Source organism: Amphiprion ocellaris, chromosome 8, assembly GCF_022539595.1.
Source record: "Amphiprion ocellaris isolate individual 3 ecotype Okinawa chromosome 8, ASM2253959v1, whole genome shotgun sequence".
NCBI lineage: Eukaryota > Metazoa > Chordata > Actinopteri > Pomacentridae > Amphiprion > Amphiprion ocellaris.
The window spans coordinates 16,548,606-16,567,251 of record NC_072773.1 but is presented as its reverse complement, the minus strand read 5'-3'; the positions used below and the strand labels follow the sequence as shown (position 1 = coordinate 16,567,251).

Below are 18,646 nucleotides of genomic sequence, written 5' to 3'. Positions count from 1 at the left end.
GTGTTTTATTTTCTTGAAAAGCAGCTGCCTGGAAATGTACAATAGTACATGAGTGTGCACCAACACAACACATTAAAATCAAAACACTGAGCTAAAAGAAGCAGAAAAAAGTGCGGCAGAACATTTTGGACATTCCCAAAACTCTTTCAGAGAGCTGCTCTAAATACCTGGAATAAGTCCTCAGCGATTTAAACAACAAACTCAAAACTGGATTCTACAAATTGGAAATGTTTTTTTTGAAGGAAGGCGTATCAATGACAAAACTTGTGTTTGACGCACTTTTCAGGCATCTTTTGCTCCGGTACTCCACCCAGGTAGTAGCTGCCTATGAACACAGGGATGCTGTCCGAGAACTGGTGCGTGTAGAGGTGGGCGCGGTTTTTCCTCACCACAATACGGTTCTGGGCTGAACGCACGATGATGACCTCCAGCTACACAGTTAGAAACATGGCACACATCAACACACATGAGATAACACTGGTACTTCTATAGTATAAATGATGAATAAGGATACAAAGTAATGTTTTCATAATATATGAAATGCAGTTTGTAGTTAAAAATGTTATAATAAAAACAAATTACATTGGAGAAATCCTTAATTACCCAAAACAAATGCTGAATTTGACTAATGACAATAAGGAAAATGCAACAAAACTTAATGGTTGGATTGATATAATTTTTGAAATCTTTAAAATGGAGAAACTGACTTATACACTAAACCTAAAAAAAACCCAATTCTATATTATTTGGAAAAAATGGATTACTTATATAACCCCAATGAGAGCGGACTTTTTATGACTTCTCTAAGTCGCATAAGTGCTTCGGTATAACATCACTCCATATTTGAATTTTTAGGCTGTAAACTCCCCCTCATCTGTACATAGTTTGTACGTTTGCTGGTTCTTTTGTTTTGTTTTCTTTTTGTTTTTTTTCTTTCTTCTTCTTTTTGTATATGGGGGCCTGTGAGCAAAATGTACCAAATACAATACTATAAGTAAAAGATGCCCAAAAATGTATATAAAAGTAAAGTCTGTACTGCATAAAGAGTGAATTGGTAACTGAAAACATGTGCTCTTCCAAATAAAAAGAAAATGTAAAAAAAAAAAGAAAATGCAACAAAACTAAGTTAGTAAGGTCGTGGAGGGTGCCAAAATAAGGAATCAGAGTATGAAGATGCTTTAAATTTAAGTATATGAAATGACATAATGAACTTACAGTTTTGGCTTCAGCACCGGTGATCTTCAGTAAATCTGGTGATGCCGCGCTGTCTTTGAGCTCCATCAGAGAATCACTGAAGTCATAGAAAACCCTGAGTCTGCCCTGAAGCACTGCCAGACACAGGAACTTATTCTGTTGGAGGAGAAACATGGAGAAAACTCTGAGCTGCGTCACAGGCTATTTGAGTGGTCAATACAGTTACAGTAACAGCTCGATCACTACTTGAAACTTGAAGTTGATACTGATATTGATGCTCAAGACTAAAGAGGGGTCACTTCCCGCTACCCAGAATATCGCCAAAGGAGGGCGACCAAGAAGCATCCAAATCTGAATTCCAGACTACCTCAACCATAGGTATTACATATCTCATCTGGCCCGGAACACTTTGAGATCCCCCCAGAAGAGGCTGGATAATGTTTCTGGTGTGAGGAACATCTGGAATGCCCTGCTACCACCACAACCCAACCTCTGATCAGTGAACACAGTGACCTCTGGGTCAGTCAAATCAGAACAAGTTCAGGAAATTTGCTGCTTCATATGTTTTCAGACCTGGGAGTTCTTGGATTTACACCCTCAGCTGAGAAGCCCTTTTCAGCAAATTTCAGCATCTTGTAGCTTTGCACATACAATCACAACAAAACTGATTTTAAAACAAACGAATGGATGTCGAAAAAGCTTTCTGGCTGCTTCTAGAATTAAGCAATGAGTGAATGGTTGAAGAAAATTAATGACTGAATGGGAGTTGGAAAAACTGAGTAAACCGACAATGAATGAGAGAATGAACGAGAGCTAGGAAAAGTGAAAGATTGATGATGGAGTGTTGGAAAAGTGTTTTATTAGTGACTAAACTGTATTGTAACTAAAAAGAATAACTACTAAATAAATAAGTATTAGATTAGGGAATGTATTGAATGAATGAGTGAAGCTTTTACCTCATTGTGCAGCAGGAGCAGGATTCCATTGTGAGAGAGCAGTTTGACTTCTTGTTCAAAGCGCTGCATACGAGTCGATTCATCCGTAAAGATGATCTCAGCAAAACCGGTACCATCAAAATACGCTGCATCATTTACCCAGGCCTGAGTCAGCACTGGTTTGGACCTGTTGATAGCATTTCCATTCAATCATGGATCACATAGTGGAGAAAAAAAAGGAAATTATGGGATCCTGCTTAGAAGTCTGAGACAACAAAGTTTCAGACAGAGAAACTAAATGACAGTCTACACTTACCTGCCACATGGTTTCTCCTCTGTGGTGTTGAGTTGGAAGATTTTTTCAAAGTTATACAGACTGAGTACCTCCTCGTTCAGCGTATCAAGCTCGATACACCCCTTAAAGTTAGGCAGTGCGAGTGCAGAAGGCGGCTAAAAAAGGAAAATAAATAAACTCATATTAATCATAAATATATATGGAAACAACATAACTATGGCTAGAAGTAAAGATAATTTCTTTGATTATCTGTTGTACAAAAAAAACAACTAACTACTGGCATGTTGACTGTACATACAATTATCAATTCATCATCAGTTCACTGATGGTTTTAATGAAGTGCAATCCCACAACAGAAGCAGAGCATTTCCTGCACTTACTTTGAAAGTGCTCGGATATCCTCCCACGTAGAAGACAGTGTCATCAGTCAAAAGGTTGAGCAGCCCCTGATCTCCTTTAGCCTCCACACTGGCTTTGGTCACTCGTTGGTCTCCCTCGCTGGCTTCTGAAGACATGGACATCTGACCATATTGAAGGATCCTGCATTCACAAAGACAGACAATTAGATATGCTGTAAATACAGCATGAGGAGCAGATTCATGCTACATAATGCAGCACGTGTCACATAACAAAATGCATTCAAGATAGCGCATTTCTCAAATAATGACCAGAGCCGTTATTTTCCTGATCTGCAGAAAGAGCCAGGCCTTTATCTTTAATGCCCTCTGTTTAACCAGTGTGATTGTTCATATGTTAGTACAAAGCCTCATTTTGATCTTGTTCACCCTGCTACTACATTACGCCGTTAGTACAAACTCAACACTTGCTGAAATAATTTCAAATTAAAAGCCCTTTGAAGTTTTAGTGGACAGAAACCATTTTTTGTATTGCAGGTTTTGCAGGTTTTGTATTGCAACATATTGTAATTAGCATCTACACAGGACTAAAGGACGAAAAAACTAAATAAAAGATAGTGAATGAATCTAACGCCATCACTGTGTCAGTCTGAAACCTGAATTACATGCCAGATAGATATATCAGATTCTCTTTACCCCACAAGTCTAAGTAGTTTCTAAACATTTTCTTGCTCCTGTCACATTTTATTCACTCTTCAGCTCAATTTTCACTGCAATATAAAGTGCTGCACCTCTGTGGCAACAGCGCAAACATGTTTAGAAGGTGAGAGAACTCAAAAATATCTACTGTCGAGCATGACAGTTATAATTCCGTCATTCACAAAAAAAGCAAAAAAGTAAGCTAAATTTGCTTTGAATTTTTACTTTATGAAAAAGCAAAAAACCTGCAATGAACATGTGCAACATTTTTTCAAGAGCCCACAGGTGTTGGCAGTACTTTAAAAAAAATAGTGACTCTACATGGTGTAGAAATTGTCCTACTTACATCTTTTGTTTGCAGCTGAGTCATGTAATTGTTTCCCAGCTATGGCAAAAAGTGCAGATTTTTGACATATTTTGTTTTGGGGTTTTTACAGAATCTGGTGAAAAACAGTTTATTTTTGGGAATTTGTTAAAAAAAGATATCTGTAGGAAAATGATTTTCATGACTTGAGGCTTAAATTTGATTAGGTGTCCGGGTTGAACAGCATGTCACAGATGTGTAGTTCAAGGACGTTCAGCGTTGGTTTGTGTGCTTTACCTCTCCAGCACTAGGCTATTGAAGTTTCCATCAGACTTGACATCTTCTTCCATCATCACCTGGGCAGTCTCTCCTCCTACGTTAAAGTACCAACGCAGTCTTTTCCCCTCCAGCGTCATGCCCAGGAACTCTTTAGTGGACTACAAATACCACAGACACAATAACAAATTTCAAAACCAACATAACTTTGCCAGTTACAGTCCATGCACAGGAGCTCCTGGCTAGATGTTTGTCACTTTCTATCAAACAGATGTACAGTTCACTGTGACATGGGGTTCTTAAAGAAACTGTAAAAAAGACACTTAATATAACCTACACTGGGAGTAATATAAAAAGAGAATTAAAGAATAAACCCAACACAAACTGCCCCTCTATGTTGCCGTGGGGATGCTTACATCCTTGTTGCCGAGGTAGAGGACGAACTGTTTGGTGGCACTGTTCTGTCGCCTGGCCCGCGCTGTCTCTGGCAGTGTGATGTAGAACTTCAGGGATGTGTAGGCAGCCAGATCAGCCAGGTTAGATGGAGTACGAACCTGAACACCAGATGATCCGTTAAACTTCACCGGCACGCTCACCTGGACGGGGCAAAAAGGAGGAGAAAGGGCAAGAAAACACATTAGAGACTTTAGAGCTTTAGATGTTGTTAAACCCCCTACTGTTCCTGGAAAATTAGACTAAAATGCCAATCCAAGATATAGCCAAAATAAATCAAAACATGCTCCCAAACCATGTGGAGTAGCGACATGGTTGTGGTCTTTTCTGAGAGGTAAGCCAATTGTATGTCAGCGCTATTGATTAATATGCCTGCAGATAACTGTAGTTTGGTATTAGTTACAAAACACAATAGGATGCATGAAGCTCGTCAGTGTTCGGATTTTATACCAGTAATAACATAACAACACAGAAAACTAAGATTTTACATGTTTATACAAAGTGTTTCCCAAAAAGCCATTTTGATGACTCATTTGCGCATATCACATTAAAACACACAGCCAACTAATACATTTACATATTTTACATCTTTTATATGTTCTTGGCAGATGTAGCCTCACAACTTTCCTCAGCATCCTAATTTTTGTCTTGCAGACAGACACAGACCAGTCCAGGGACTCGGTTGTAGCTTTGAACCCGTGAAAACAACATTTCACATTTTCAGAATCTCATCTTTACATAAATAACAGTGGCAGGCACTACTTGCTTTAACTAGATTGCAAGAACTTCACACTTTCGTATGACGTGTTGCATCACTACCCACAGATCTGTAGCAGTTGTCTACTTAAAGTTTCAAATGCCCAGAACTTTAAGATGTTAATGTGCTAAATCTTTAACAAATCAATTTTAGCATGAAGGCTTGTCAATGCAATGTCCTCTGAGGTGATGGATACCTTGCTGGCAGCATTGCGGGCCTGTTGGATGAGCTGTCGGATGCGGTTGATGTTCTCAGAGATGTTTGGCATCTGGGCAGAGTGGTTCTGCAGTTCATCCAGTTTCTTCATGAGTGTAGGAATAGCTTCACCCAGCTTGTTTACTACAAAGACACAGAGAGAGCAACAGTAAGTGATTCATATCCCAAACAACAACATGTTCTGAATTTTTGTTATGCTAATAGTAAAAATTAGAACATCTTATATGATTCATTTGAGCTGCAACTCACAGTGGATGATTTATTAATCTGATACTTTCAATTCAGGGTGACAAGAACAACAGAAAAAGCTGGTAGCAGCAAATATTCAGCATTTTATTCTGGAGGCTGCTAATTAATAAGTTAAATATCTGCTAAACCGATTTTCACTCATTAAACTGATTATTTGACTGTCTTAGTTCTAGTTTTTCTACTGAATGTTGTGTGGTGTATGTGCATGGAGAGCATCATGAGAACATGCTAGGGTGTTACGTGAGGCCACACTATCAACATCAGGACTTGTGTTAAACATGATTTTGTGACCACTGGCAGGTTGACAGTTGTGATTTCTTCATGTATATCAAACTTTCATAGAGAGCAAACATCACATTTTGTGTCAGTAAGCCTATTAAATGATAAACTTCCATGCGGTGGATCATCTTGGACGATTCGAGGTGGGTCTGTGGCTACCATCAAGAGAAGAAACAACAATTTTCACAGTTGGAAGGGTTGCAGTCTCCAAAACTGAACAAGGAGTGTCAGGTCAGGAGCGCCAGGATAATTTGCTTGTTGTTCTTTTAACAGCCATGTGGTTGTGCAGCAGGAAATTTGTCCCCCACAGTTGGAATGTCAAGGAAGAGTTCTACTGTAATGTTGGAGGTGTTTAAAGGATCAAATGACATGAACTGTGCAATGTCTGCATCCAAAATGAAATTCAAGTTACACAGTCAGTATTTTGGCACGGTTTAAGAGATTCAGTGCCCATTGCAGATGACCCTTGACATGCATACAGAACGGGACTTTAAGAAGGTATTACAGGCGTTGAAAGGAACACTGGGAATATTACTGTACCAATCAGGTACCGATTAAGACTTTTATAGGCATAGTCTTGGAATTTTGTGATCGCACCTTGCATAATGGAGCATAAGTGAAGGATTTTTTTAGTGGAAATTACTCATGAAGTCATCTTAAAGCCAAAAAGGGCTTCTATAGGTAAATGAAGTAAACATGCAGTATTATTATTAATTATTAAATGGAAAAGGAGTAAACACTGACAGACATAAACAGTGGGATGCTTCTTTGGTGACACATTTAGAAGTTCCAACCTGTGTTGTTGGCATCCATCAGGGCATTGTTGATGTCATCGTTGGTGGCGTTGGCATCTCCATACGCTTTCTGCCATTGGTCCAGCTGCTCTTTAATTGGACGCAAGGCATCGTTGACTTGGGTGGCAGTTGTGTTTGCCAGATTCGCTGCTCGCTTTGCTTCATCAATCTCCTGAGTCACATCTGTTCATCACAGAAAAGGATCGATGGAAACACCAAAAAAAGATTTTTAATAATTATATGTTCTAGTAAAAAAAAAACAACCTTCTATTAAGGTTTTGAATAAATACACAGCAAGCTTTTAAAATCTATATACAGTTTTGCATTTTCACAAAAACTTTCCAAATTCAGTTCTTGCTGTTTATTTGTATAAATTGCAGACAATTTTTTGAGGATGTTCAATGATCTCTGTTTTGAAATTAAAATGTACTTATTTCACATTTCAATATGGCTTTTTCGTGTGCTGAATGTGCGTACTTGTGGTAAAGTTGAGGTTATTCTGAAACGCCTCCAAATCCTTCTTCATTTGAACTTGTTTGGTTTTGGCATCATCCAGTCGTTTCTTAGCATCTTCCAGCTTCGGCTTCAGGTCTGTGCAGCAAAAAAAAACAAATTTTACATAAAAATCAAAGTTTCTGCTTTTGCTTGATTTCCTGACATACTTCATATAGATCACCATAATGCAGATACTGATGTACAGATGTGCATTTACCGTTGTTCAGCTCCTCATCAAGCTTTTCGACTTCATCTTTCAGCTCTATACTGTGGTTCTTCAGAGAAATAGCTTTCTGACCGAGGTCCTGGTTCTTTATGTTCTAAAAAACACGCAACAATATTACAAGCCAGACACAAACAAATAAATCATGTGAAGCCAGTTTTGTGCATGTATGTGATCATAGAGGCAGAAAAACTCATTTGTGTGTGTCCTGTACCTCCACAGTGTCATTGGAAGCCTTGTCAGCCATCTTGGCAGCCTCTTCTGCCTCCCTGATGCTGTTGATAATCTTGTTGTAAGCTTGTGTTACGTCTACTAATCCGTCACTCTTGGTTTCTGCAATCAAACTGCAGAAAAATGTAGGCACTTAGCAACTGCTCATGTTTTTTACTCATGATATAATAGAAATATTCCAAGATTATTAACTCTCTGAACCTGCAAACCTACGCATTTAAGGCTAGAGTTTGAAAAGCATAGTATTTTTTTTAAATCACCCAAATTACACCTTTTATCACAGCAAGAAACTGTAAAAACCAAAGAAATTGTTTGATTTAAAACCTCCCAATGATTCTTCAACTTGTCCTGTGTGACTGTCGGTTTTGCTAGCAAAAAAAAAAGTCATTTATCAAAATGCCTTTATTCTACATATCTTTAAATATTTTCCTAAAGGAAAAACATTTGCACTAACTAGGGTTAGTGTTAGGGTTAGGTTACTAACTTTCTGTATTAAAAAAAGAAAGAAAAAACATCAGCGCAGTAGCAACAGTAGCATACTGGACAAAAGATATGCTTGAGTTCTTTCTCCTTTCAGCCATGGTTGTGCTGAGAGGTGCAGGTCTTTATATTGCAGTGAAAAATGAGCTCACAGTGAGGAAGAATGTGACAGGAGAAAACTCCTGGGAACTGCTTAGGGTTCACAAGGTTAATCTTTTGAATTCTCTCTTCACAGAATTTCCCTCTGGGGATTAATAAAGTCTGTCTAAGTCTAAGTCTTTACTAACTTCCAACATTACTACATGGAGATGTTTTCCAGCTGTCCTGTCCAGCATGCTTATCTGCCTTCTATACCAGCTTGACAAACAAGTTGCAGTTGATTGCTCTCTCACCTGGATAAATTCATTGCTAAAGCGTTGAGCATCTCAGCATGCTTCTCTGCCCTCTCTACCAAGGGGATTTTGGAGTCCACCCAAGCAAAATTCTGCACTTTCTTTGCCAGAGGTGTCCTGGCGCCATCCAGCTGGGCTGCCAAACGCTCGTACTCCTGTAAAACAGTGTTAAAGAGGAAGAACTCAATGGCGTGGCCTCGTGTTTAAGATCTGTATTATACCACTCCAATGTTTGCTGTTTAATTCCAGAGACCATAGTTAGATGTCGTCACCCTGCTGCAGATCCTGCCCACAGCTCCACTCACATCCTCACAGAAAGCATAATATCAAAAACTAACTGTCTAAAACAGACAGTGAATTGTATTATTGATCCAAATTACACAGAACATCTGTAATTAATTGTAAAAAAGTGCTTCTTTTATTCATGGCATGGTACATGACAACTTCTGCGAGTTGTGGTGAATGTTTTACGTAGCAAATGTTGGAACCCAGACGTGATTCAAACATGCTAAACAAAAGCATTAAGACGACAATAAAAAGTATTGGCATACTAAGAAAAACAGTAAGAACTTGTATAAAGACAGGATGTTCTTCTTTTCGCATAGTTACTTTGTAAAGTATTGATGATGTGCTGACATTATAGTGTGATACGAGTAGAAACTGCTGTCTGATTCCCAGAGACTTTTTGTACAATGTGAACTACAAGTTTAAATCTGTGTGTTTTTGTTTGTTCTGACCTCCTTGGAGTCCTGAAGCATGGAAAGCACATCGTTGACTTGAGCGACATCGTCTTCAGCCATGCTCAGCTGGTCGTTCACCTCCTTCTGCTTCGCCACCAAGTCTTGTATTCTCCTCTGAGAGAGAGAGACAGAGTAGTTACATACCAGGGTGGCTTTTGTTTGCTCCTTCATGTTGATTTAGTCTTTTGCTAATCTCAATAGAGATGTCCTGATCCAATCTCAATCTCAATGCCTTGATCAGGGCTGATCAAGGCATTTTTTAATTAACTGGTAATAGCACAAACCTAAGCCTGATTGTTGTTTATGTCTGCTGTTACACAGGTGTTGTAGCAGGATGCTAGGGATGGTAAATCTAAACAGTTGTCTAAATCAACCAATAATGGATTACTTGATAAAAACAGGACTTTTTTCTTGAGCCGATTTTGCTGATTTAGTCAACAGACACATGACATGTGCCATAAAGCGGCCTTATTACATATTCCACTGTGCTATAGGAATGATGTCTTAGTTGATCCTAATTTGGCTTAAGCTTTTGGTTGGAGGCCATCAAGTGTCACAGAAGTCTTTGTCATGGTGGCCCATTGCTTGCTAAACCCCCACAATGCTCACTGCTTGCTAACAGTGGACTGCTGAGCAACCACCTCCTTATCGAAGAGTAACAGGCTCCACCTGGTGGAACAACTAGACAATGCAGCTAATCTACAATATATTTTCTAACATGCATGTAGAGAATTCAGGTTTTCATTGTATTTTGCAGCCAAGAGTCACACTACATTTCAAACAGTGCCCTGCTAGAGCTCTACAACAAGATTCGTGGTCACCTATGTAACATTAAGGAACAGCCTAGATGTAGAAATGCATTTTTTTAATGCATTCGTTCTGTTGTCAAGCATATACACTGGATCATTTTTAAGAAATTTAATGAATGTGAAGTGTGAAAAATTGTATCGGATTAGAACTCGATATTAAATGACTTGGACAGGATCAGGTGCAAAAAAAACTTGATCAGGACATCCCTTAAACTCACATTATTGCTCTCCAGCATTTTCTCATTAACATTGTTGATCTCTGCAGCTCTGGCAGTGTTGTTCACAGCTTCATTCAGGGCATCTCGAAGGTCCATCATTTGAGAGTGGAAGCGGGACAGATGGTCTCTGATAGCTTTGACCAAGTCACTGTTTTCTCCATGACGACCTGCCAACTCCTTGTTAACACGATCCAACACTAGCAGAGGACAGAGATTTGTGAAGAAGTGAAACACTAAAAGAAAAGCTGACATTGTGTAATTTTGCATTTGCTTTAGGTAAGTATCACAATACACCCCTGCATTATTTTCTCTCCTGTGGAATGTTAAAGCTTGAAGAATAAAACCAATCAGACTTTTATGGATGCACACGCTTCTCTAAGTGAATAAACTTACATTTCTCTGCCTCTGTCTTCTCTTTGTCAGCCATCTTCTTCTGTCCCACACAGCTCCTGTACCTCATCTCCCTCAGCATGGCCTGCACCTCTCTCAGCTTTGTCTCCTTTTCCTCGTCGTCCTGCTCTGCTTCAGTCTTGTTCAGTAGAGAACGATTCGCCATCAGCATGATGTCTGCAATAAAACAACAGTATTGTAAAAAATGCATTACTGAATTGGTGTGTAGTGTTAGTGGAATGAGGCAGTAACAAAGTGTATATGAAAGATTTGTAGATATTGTAAAGTAACATTGGTTTAGATGGCAACTTATCTTGTAGAAAATACCTTTTTTTAACGTACAGGAATTTTGTAATAGAACTTGTATCACATATCAACTTAATGAAAATATAAGTAATAGTTGACAGCAGGAGTTTTGATATGGAGACAGTTATTAAAACAACTGATAAATAAAGTCACCTAAAGTTTTTAATGCTAGTAATCTATCCAAGATGATGCATTTTACATGTTCTGCTGTATTTATGTGACATAGAGACAAAACATTTAAATACAGATAAATATACAACATTCTAATAATGTGAATATGAATTTAATCCCAGATGTGCATATGAAAATATTCAGCGTTTGTTTGTAATCACCGTCTATATCCTTTGTCATGTTGTTGAGGAAAGACAGCAGATCTTCTGCCCTCTGGTGTGTGTTCCTGCTACTATTATTCAGGTCACCAACCCTGTCAGTCATTGCTGCCACCTGAAAATACCACAGCACATAACACTCTCACATACACATAAAATCATCATTTTATTTAGCTGCGGCAAAGAACACTGTCTGATAAAAGGGTGGCTGAAAACTGGAAAGTCTTTCTCATCATTTCTGACCCAAAAGAAAAAAAAAATGTAGCTTTGCAACTGATTCTGTGACTAACAAAACACTTTTGACTATTTTAAGATAAGAAATTTAAACTATATTGAAGGAGAAGTTGTCACAATTATCTACAAAGAAAAACAATTTTGTTACATTCCTATTTCATACATATATACAGTGAAGATGTTTAAAGAATTCATCAGCTCCAGCAGAATTTGTTTTGCCCTTGTCTTGATAAAACACGATTTATATTTCTACATAGTAATCTGAAGAGAAATATATAGAAACTGGGCTGGATTCATTTAGATATAAGCTTCTTGAACCCTCTGATGGATTTGAAAGGCATGTTTTAAATGACAAAAATGATTACATTTTCAGTGTCAGAAACTGTAAAAACAGGAGGATTATAAGATTTTTAACTTAACAGTCCTCTGCTGTTTCCATAGAGGTGCAGGACTTTTTATTTAGGTGGAAAATGAGTCCATTGTGTGGAGCTCAGAGGTGTTAAAAAGCAGTTTGGTGTTGGAGTGGACTTAGATTGTTCCAGTGAGGGATAAAACACTGCTCACTGTATTTATATGTACTATGTAAATGTGTATGTTGTTACCTTGTTCTGCAGCTCATCAATGTCATCATTTATATTCATGATCTCAGCTTCCAGCATGTCGGCCCGATTTCTGCTCTCATCCAGTGTACTGTTGTAGTTCTCTATGGCACGCTAGAATCACAGGAAGACAATTTAATTTACACCTTATTGCAATACCTTGCCAACAGCACAGCAGTCTTGTTTTTGTGTGCATAAACTCACAGCCATGTCCTCCACAGACTTGTTGAGATTGTTCAGCTGTGCCCAGGCCATGGAGCTGGCATTGAGGCTGCTCAGCTGACCGGCGACAGAGCGGAAGTCGTCATTCATCTTGTCCAGATCCTCCAACAGGACGATGACACAGCTGTCACACGCTGCATTGAGGAAACACACACATACGCACTTCAATTTATTCCTACATAACAAATGCCTTTTTGTTTTTACAGAGACATAAAGGATGACTGTAGTCTTATACAGCAGTGTGTTTCACTAACGTTCACAGTGCATGCCATGCTGGTTCTCCATAGGAACACTGTATCTTTGTGAACATGTGTCACATTGTTTTCCTGTCATCCCGTCAGGACAGCGGCACTCTCCTGTCCGAGGGTCGCAGCGACCTCCTCTACAGTCGCACTCTGGAGGTAAAGGAGAGAGATTGAAAGTAAAAGCATGTCGACATGAGCCAAACAGTTTCTAGGTGTTTTTTTCCTGCTACTGCATTTTACTTTTCACTGCAATATAAAGTCCTACAGCTCTGTGGAAACAGCACAACCATGGCTTGGAGTAGAGAGAATTCAGAAATGCCTTAAGTGAGGAATAACAAAGTTATGATATCACATATAATAACAAGAAAAGCACTCAGAGAGTGTAGTACTCCTAATACTATAGAATGTGGCCATTTAATATAAATGTACCCACAAACAGAATGACCTTGCACTGAGCACAGGCGTGTGTTATGCATGTGTCCGTTATGTACGGATACCGAATCACGTGATCTAAATATGTAGCGGGTGGCGGGAACTGATGGGACTCGGAAACACCCCCACAATTTAATCAAATGTTCCTTGTATCATTTCCAATGGATAAGTCCTGATAAGCTCGCAACGGTCGATATATAGTAGGATCACAATCATGTGATCGTCAGCAGGCAGCTGACGTAGTGTTCACTTGTTGTCATAGTTACAGTGATGCTGTGTCGCTATCTCACAATGATACAGAAATCTCTAACAAATCTGTGACCAGACTATAAGCTGCATCTCTGCCAAAATCTAATCACTTGGTCCTTGTGTCATTTCCTTGACAATTTTCCTTGAAAATTTCATCCAAATTCTTCCGTTTTTGAGCAATGTTGCACACAGTCAGACAAACAGGCAAACATACACTGATAGTCACATAACTCTGCCAATGCTCCGCCTCCTTGGCAGAGTAAAAACAAAATTTGAATTTGTTTATTTATTTTATGAAAAAAAAATCGGGAATCAACATATGCAACAGTTTTCCAAGTGTCCACATGTTTTAGCAATACTAGAAAAAACTCTAACTATACATCCCAGTAAGATTAGTTTCCATACTTGTCTTCTATTGGCTTTGTATAAACACAGCCTGCAGTGCAGCTGAAAAGTCCCTGAATTTTTGACACATGAATGCTGGTTGCAGCCAAGTCACTGATGGCTTCACAGTTCATCCCAGGAGTACAGAATTGTTTTGTACATCTCAGGTGAGTAGATCAACGACCGTCAGAAAGTTTAAAATGTGACCATTCTTTCTGTTGTTACAGTTTCTAGTTCAGATAAATAGTGTCATTTTAGTTATTTCATAAAGGTAACATTCCTTTCAAACCCATCAACGAGTTCTGGAGTTCAGAATTTAATTTTACATCATTTTGCATTTTATTTAACAAAAGCAGCCATTGCATCAACAAAGAAAGCTGCATTTGCATAACCATGGAAATTTATAGATGTTATTATGACTATATTTGTGTTCTATGGTTCTAACCAGAGTGTGCTTCTACTGTTACTGCTGTTGTTGCTAATGCAGTGTTTGTGTGTTTGCTGGAACAGACAGATCCTGGACAGAGCTTAGAGCACAAGATGAATTCCAAAATATCAGCAATGTATCAGTACTTTTGGCCAGCAAGTAAGCTGTCATGTAGAAGCACCTGCTGGAACTTGCTCTAACGGTAGAAAAATGCACAACATGTATGTGACAATACATTTCATATATTAGGGAAATGTGATGTTCCTTCACAAGTATTGTATTGTTAATATGAGCCTACTTTATTTCTCTTTAAAAAAAAAAAGATGATATTCATTACTAGGGATTAAGCTAGCTGTTACAACAGTATGTTAGTATGAATTTGCAATGTAGGTTTAGAGATTTTGTACAATTGTACTATTCCCGCCTTGGTGGGATGGAGGTACGTATTGATTATTGTCTGTTTGCTTGTGTGTAAGCACGATTACACAAAAACTACCAAGCAATTATGAAATTTTGTGGAAAGGTGGAAGAACCCTTTCAACTTTGGAGCAGATCTGGACCACTCTTTAAAACTGCTGGAGGACTGTGCTGTTTGAGTGTTGCTCTAGTTCCTCAAGTGCTGTCTCATGCATTCACTCACTCTTGCATCCGTTGGGTCCATAGTCCCAGTATCCAGGAGCACACTGTCTACAGTTTGGCCCGTTGACTCCAGGCTGGCAGGAACACTGACCACTCTGGGGATTACACGGCTGGACGAGAGCTGCCGAGGCATCGCAATCGCACTGACGACAGCCAGAGCACGACTCAAAGCCAAAGGACCCATCCTGAGAAAAACAGCAGATTCAGGTATTCACACTGGAGAAGACAGAAGACAAATGCTGCCAGCTGCAACATTTTGGTTTGGGTTGTCTCATTGCTAAATTAGCATGACTGCAGATGATGCTCGCTACTGACTGACACACAGTTGAAATGTTTCTTCAATTATGTTTTGTTTGTGCGACTGTCTGTCTGCAGGATACACAAAACTACCAATTTTGCCAATTTTAATGGAGCTTAATGGAGACATGGAGCATGGTCAAAGTGAAAATCTATAAAATTTTGTGCAGATCTGTTTTGAGCTGGGAAAATTGCATATCATAGCTGGGTAAAGTGTTAGCTTTACTGGAAATCTGCAATTTCTGAGTCCACATCTAGTTCAATATGATGCAAAATAGAACTTTGGTCAAAACAGAAAAGTTTGTCATCTGATCTGAGCCATTTGTGCTTGTCTTGAGTGTCATACTGGTGTTTTTATGTGCTTGAAAACAGGTAATCTGCACAGACATGTAGAAATGTTACTTATTAAAGCCACAGAGACGCTCTTACCACACAGCGGTCGCAGAGCGCTCCAGTGACTCCTGGTTTACAGCGACACTGTCCAGTGTGAGGGTCACATGACTCAGTTCCACATGGAGAACAGTTGCATTCTGTGTAACAAGAACAAAACACATCTCATCCATCACAATCTGCTATTTAGAAACTTGTTTACTTATTTGAAGTTTGCTCTGCAAAACTGATCAGCCTAATCTGATCACATGAATGATAACAGATGATAATTTGTTCCTGTGAAAAATCTAGTCTCCAGCCTCAAACTGAACTCACTGGTGCAGTTTTTGGCATTGATTGCGTCTCCGTAGTGACCAGGAGCGCAGACGTCACAGTGGGGTCCGGCTGTGTTGTGCATGCAGCTCAGACACTCTCCGGTCAGTGGGTGACAGTCAGTGAACAGCATATTGGGGTCTGTGTTGCCATGGCAATGGCATGGCTGACACCTACTGCCAAGAACCATCGGGTTGCCATAGAAACCAGGGGCACACCTGTGCAAAAGGTTCATAGTTAATAACATGTATGTGATGTATAGTTATATAATATGTGCGTATAGATATAGTTGTTCTTATCGTGCTTCAAGAAAAAAATTCAGACCGAAGTATATCTTTAGAAAAATGACATTACATGACATTTAAATATCCACATGACCTTTAACCTCTTGAATCCCAAAACCTACTGGCAGGTTTAAAGGTATGTTTTAAAAAACATACCCAAATGCCTAAATTGCACAATTACATTATTATCATTGAATAAAACTATAAAACAGAAAGAAACATTGGATTTTTCCAACTTTCCAGACATCCTTGAAATAATCATATGCAATGTGTGCTTAATCAGCAAAAAATAACCAAAACTGAGCTTAAAATTCTAATATTTCATTAAGATCAGTTTATTCTACAGAGGTAACTTCTGCAGTTCCTGCTTAAAAACAAACAAAAAAATCTTTGTTCAATGACATATACTAGATTAAAGTAAAAATTATTTCAAATAGGCTATAGAAAAACACAGATTTTTGAAATGACTAATGACTCTCAATTAGAATTTTGGCTTTGGTGAGAGCAAATCCACAATGTGCTGAGGAGGTTGTTACCTTTCACAGTTTGGCCCTGCATAACCCGGCATACACAAACACTGCATCCTGTCGCTTTTCTGCACACAACCCTCTGCAAAACTACACAGACAGAGAGAAAGAACAAATTACTATCAAACTGCGTATAGGCCAGTCAAAGCACTATCAGGACAGTGGTTGGGACAGATGACAGCACAAACTATGACAGAAGTTAGATGGAGTAAAACAACAAAAGGAGGAGTGAAAGGAAGGAGAGTAAATGCACTGACTTGTTGGATGGAGCCCTGAGTGGGCAGGGACAACTGGAGCATGACACGGCCTGTCCATCAAGACTGTTGTTACCAAGGAAACCACCCTGGCACCTCTCACAGTGGTCGCCGGCAGTATTATGTTGGCAGCTCTGATGGTAAATGCAAACAATTAGTAAACTATAAACATAAGGAGCAGGTTGTGAGAAAGTTTGCATGTTTATTGTGGAAGATTCTCACCACACAGATTCCGGATCCGTCTAGACAGTGGTCAGAGTGTCCGTTACAGTTACAGGGAACACATTTCCCCAGAAACAGGCCGATAGTGTCCCTGTAGTAACCTGGAGCACATTTCTACACAGAGGGGAGGAACATGAAAATGTGGACATGTGACACATGTTCTTTTGGCATTAAGCTATCACATTTTCTTCTGTGATTTCCTTGAACCTTTTTTTTTTTTAATCACAATCTATGGGTATATTTTTTTATGGTTTAAAATTCTTTGACCACACATTAACCAAAAACAAATTTAAAAAATGATAACGCATAAGTCAACTAGTGATATTCTCATTTGCAAAATGTGATTTTTAGGGAACAATTTGTCATACCTGCTACATCAGTATTTAAGTACAACAAAAATAACTCTTTCATCTTGGCTAATAACGCTGGAGGATCTATTTAGGGCACTTGGAGATTTTTTCCCATCAAAAAGCATAAGATTTTGGTTATCGTCAGATCTTGTAAGCAGATACTGATCATGAATGCATTCAACATATAACCTCCCCTCTGGATACTTATACCTGGATGCTGGTGTACAAAAAAAATAATGAATGACAAGACTGAAAGTCAAAGATGCAATCCTATTAAATTAGAGTTGATTATATAGTGAGTAGTGAAAGAGTGAACATGGAGGGTGAGTTTGTACACAGTTGATGTCTAATATTTTAGGTAATAATAACTTTTGTCCTTAAAATAATTCAAAAGATGCCACAAATCCAAAAGACAACCAAAAGACCAACCAAAGACAACCAAAGGAATGCTACAGATGAAATACTCTCAGATCCCAGATGTTTGGCCTCTAACCTAATTCAATTAATCACCTTTGAGAAGGTAAAGTAATATTGAGAATTCAGTATTTAATATTACAGTACATCTATCCCCAGGAACTAATCTGCTACCTCACCTGACATGAGTCTCCGAGGTAGTTGGCAGGACACATGCAGATCTCCACATTGTTGGCATGGCGACCGGTGGGAAGTATCTCAGCTCCCTCCAGCACGGCGCCACGCAGCGACACGGAGTGGGCTGACTGAGAGTGGAGGGCTCGGATCTGCAGAGACTCCAGACCAACCAGAACCATCATCAGCTCCTCCCGAGACACTGAGTTACCGGTCTGAGCGTGACGGAAACTTCCCTGTGAGGAGAATAATCATGATGAGTTTTTTGCCGGGGTTAGACTTCGGTATTCCATGTTGACCCTCCATGCTGAGGAGGTGTATGAACATATGTAGATAAACAGAAAGAGCAGTCAATTAAGGCAGTCATGTAGTTAAAAATTGTTGTATTATATATATATTTAAGGGAGCTGTTAAAATTATTCAAGGCTAGAGGAAGGAAACTTCCAAATCTCAGCCTAAATTTTGACATTTCATCAAAATAACTTTGCTCTACATGTTTAATTTATTTTTTTTCTAAAATAAATCATAAACACTAACCAGATTTTATAAAAACCTAAACTTTCTGCACTTC

The 18,646-nt window shown here is 38.9% G+C and overlaps 1 protein-coding gene across 2 annotated transcripts in view; it reads right to left on the bottom strand.

Moving 5' to 3' along the window:
• lama5 (laminin, alpha 5) overlaps positions 1 to 18,646 on the bottom strand; it is a 126,872-nt gene that overhangs the window by 10,973 nt on the left and 97,253 nt on the right. For both annotated transcript variants that reach the window (XM_023272901.3, XM_023272902.3), the window contains exons 41-67: positions 18,081 to 18,311; positions 17,138 to 17,251; positions 16,919 to 17,049; positions 16,671 to 16,751; positions 15,854 to 16,068; positions 15,578 to 15,678; positions 14,853 to 15,036; positions 12,730 to 12,870; positions 12,458 to 12,609; positions 12,257 to 12,367; positions 11,424 to 11,535; positions 10,789 to 10,962; positions 10,396 to 10,592; positions 9,366 to 9,482; positions 8,629 to 8,783; positions 7,740 to 7,869; positions 7,520 to 7,622; positions 7,285 to 7,398; positions 6,808 to 6,990; positions 5,466 to 5,608; positions 4,476 to 4,655; positions 4,081 to 4,220; positions 2,805 to 2,964; positions 2,446 to 2,579; positions 2,151 to 2,316; positions 1,216 to 1,350; positions 280 to 431 (exon numbers count right to left, since the gene is read on the bottom strand). In XM_023272901.3, the coding sequence (XP_023128669.2) occupies positions 280 to 431; positions 1,216 to 1,350; positions 2,151 to 2,316; positions 2,446 to 2,579; positions 2,805 to 2,964; positions 4,081 to 4,220; positions 4,476 to 4,655; positions 5,466 to 5,608; positions 6,808 to 6,990; positions 7,285 to 7,398; positions 7,520 to 7,622; positions 7,740 to 7,869; positions 8,629 to 8,783; positions 9,366 to 9,482; positions 10,396 to 10,592; positions 10,789 to 10,962; positions 11,424 to 11,535; positions 12,257 to 12,367; positions 12,458 to 12,609; positions 12,730 to 12,870; positions 14,853 to 15,036; positions 15,578 to 15,678; positions 15,854 to 16,068; positions 16,671 to 16,751; positions 16,919 to 17,049; positions 17,138 to 17,251; positions 18,081 to 18,311 (3,956 nt within the window). The remainder of the gene's footprint in view (positions 1 to 279; positions 432 to 1,215; positions 1,351 to 2,150; positions 2,317 to 2,445; positions 2,580 to 2,804; positions 2,965 to 4,080; positions 4,221 to 4,475; positions 4,656 to 5,465; positions 5,609 to 6,807; positions 6,991 to 7,284; positions 7,399 to 7,519; positions 7,623 to 7,739; positions 7,870 to 8,628; positions 8,784 to 9,365; positions 9,483 to 10,395; positions 10,593 to 10,788; positions 10,963 to 11,423; positions 11,536 to 12,256; positions 12,368 to 12,457; positions 12,610 to 12,729; positions 12,871 to 14,852; positions 15,037 to 15,577; positions 15,679 to 15,853; positions 16,069 to 16,670; positions 16,752 to 16,918; positions 17,050 to 17,137; positions 17,252 to 18,080; positions 18,312 to 18,646) is intronic.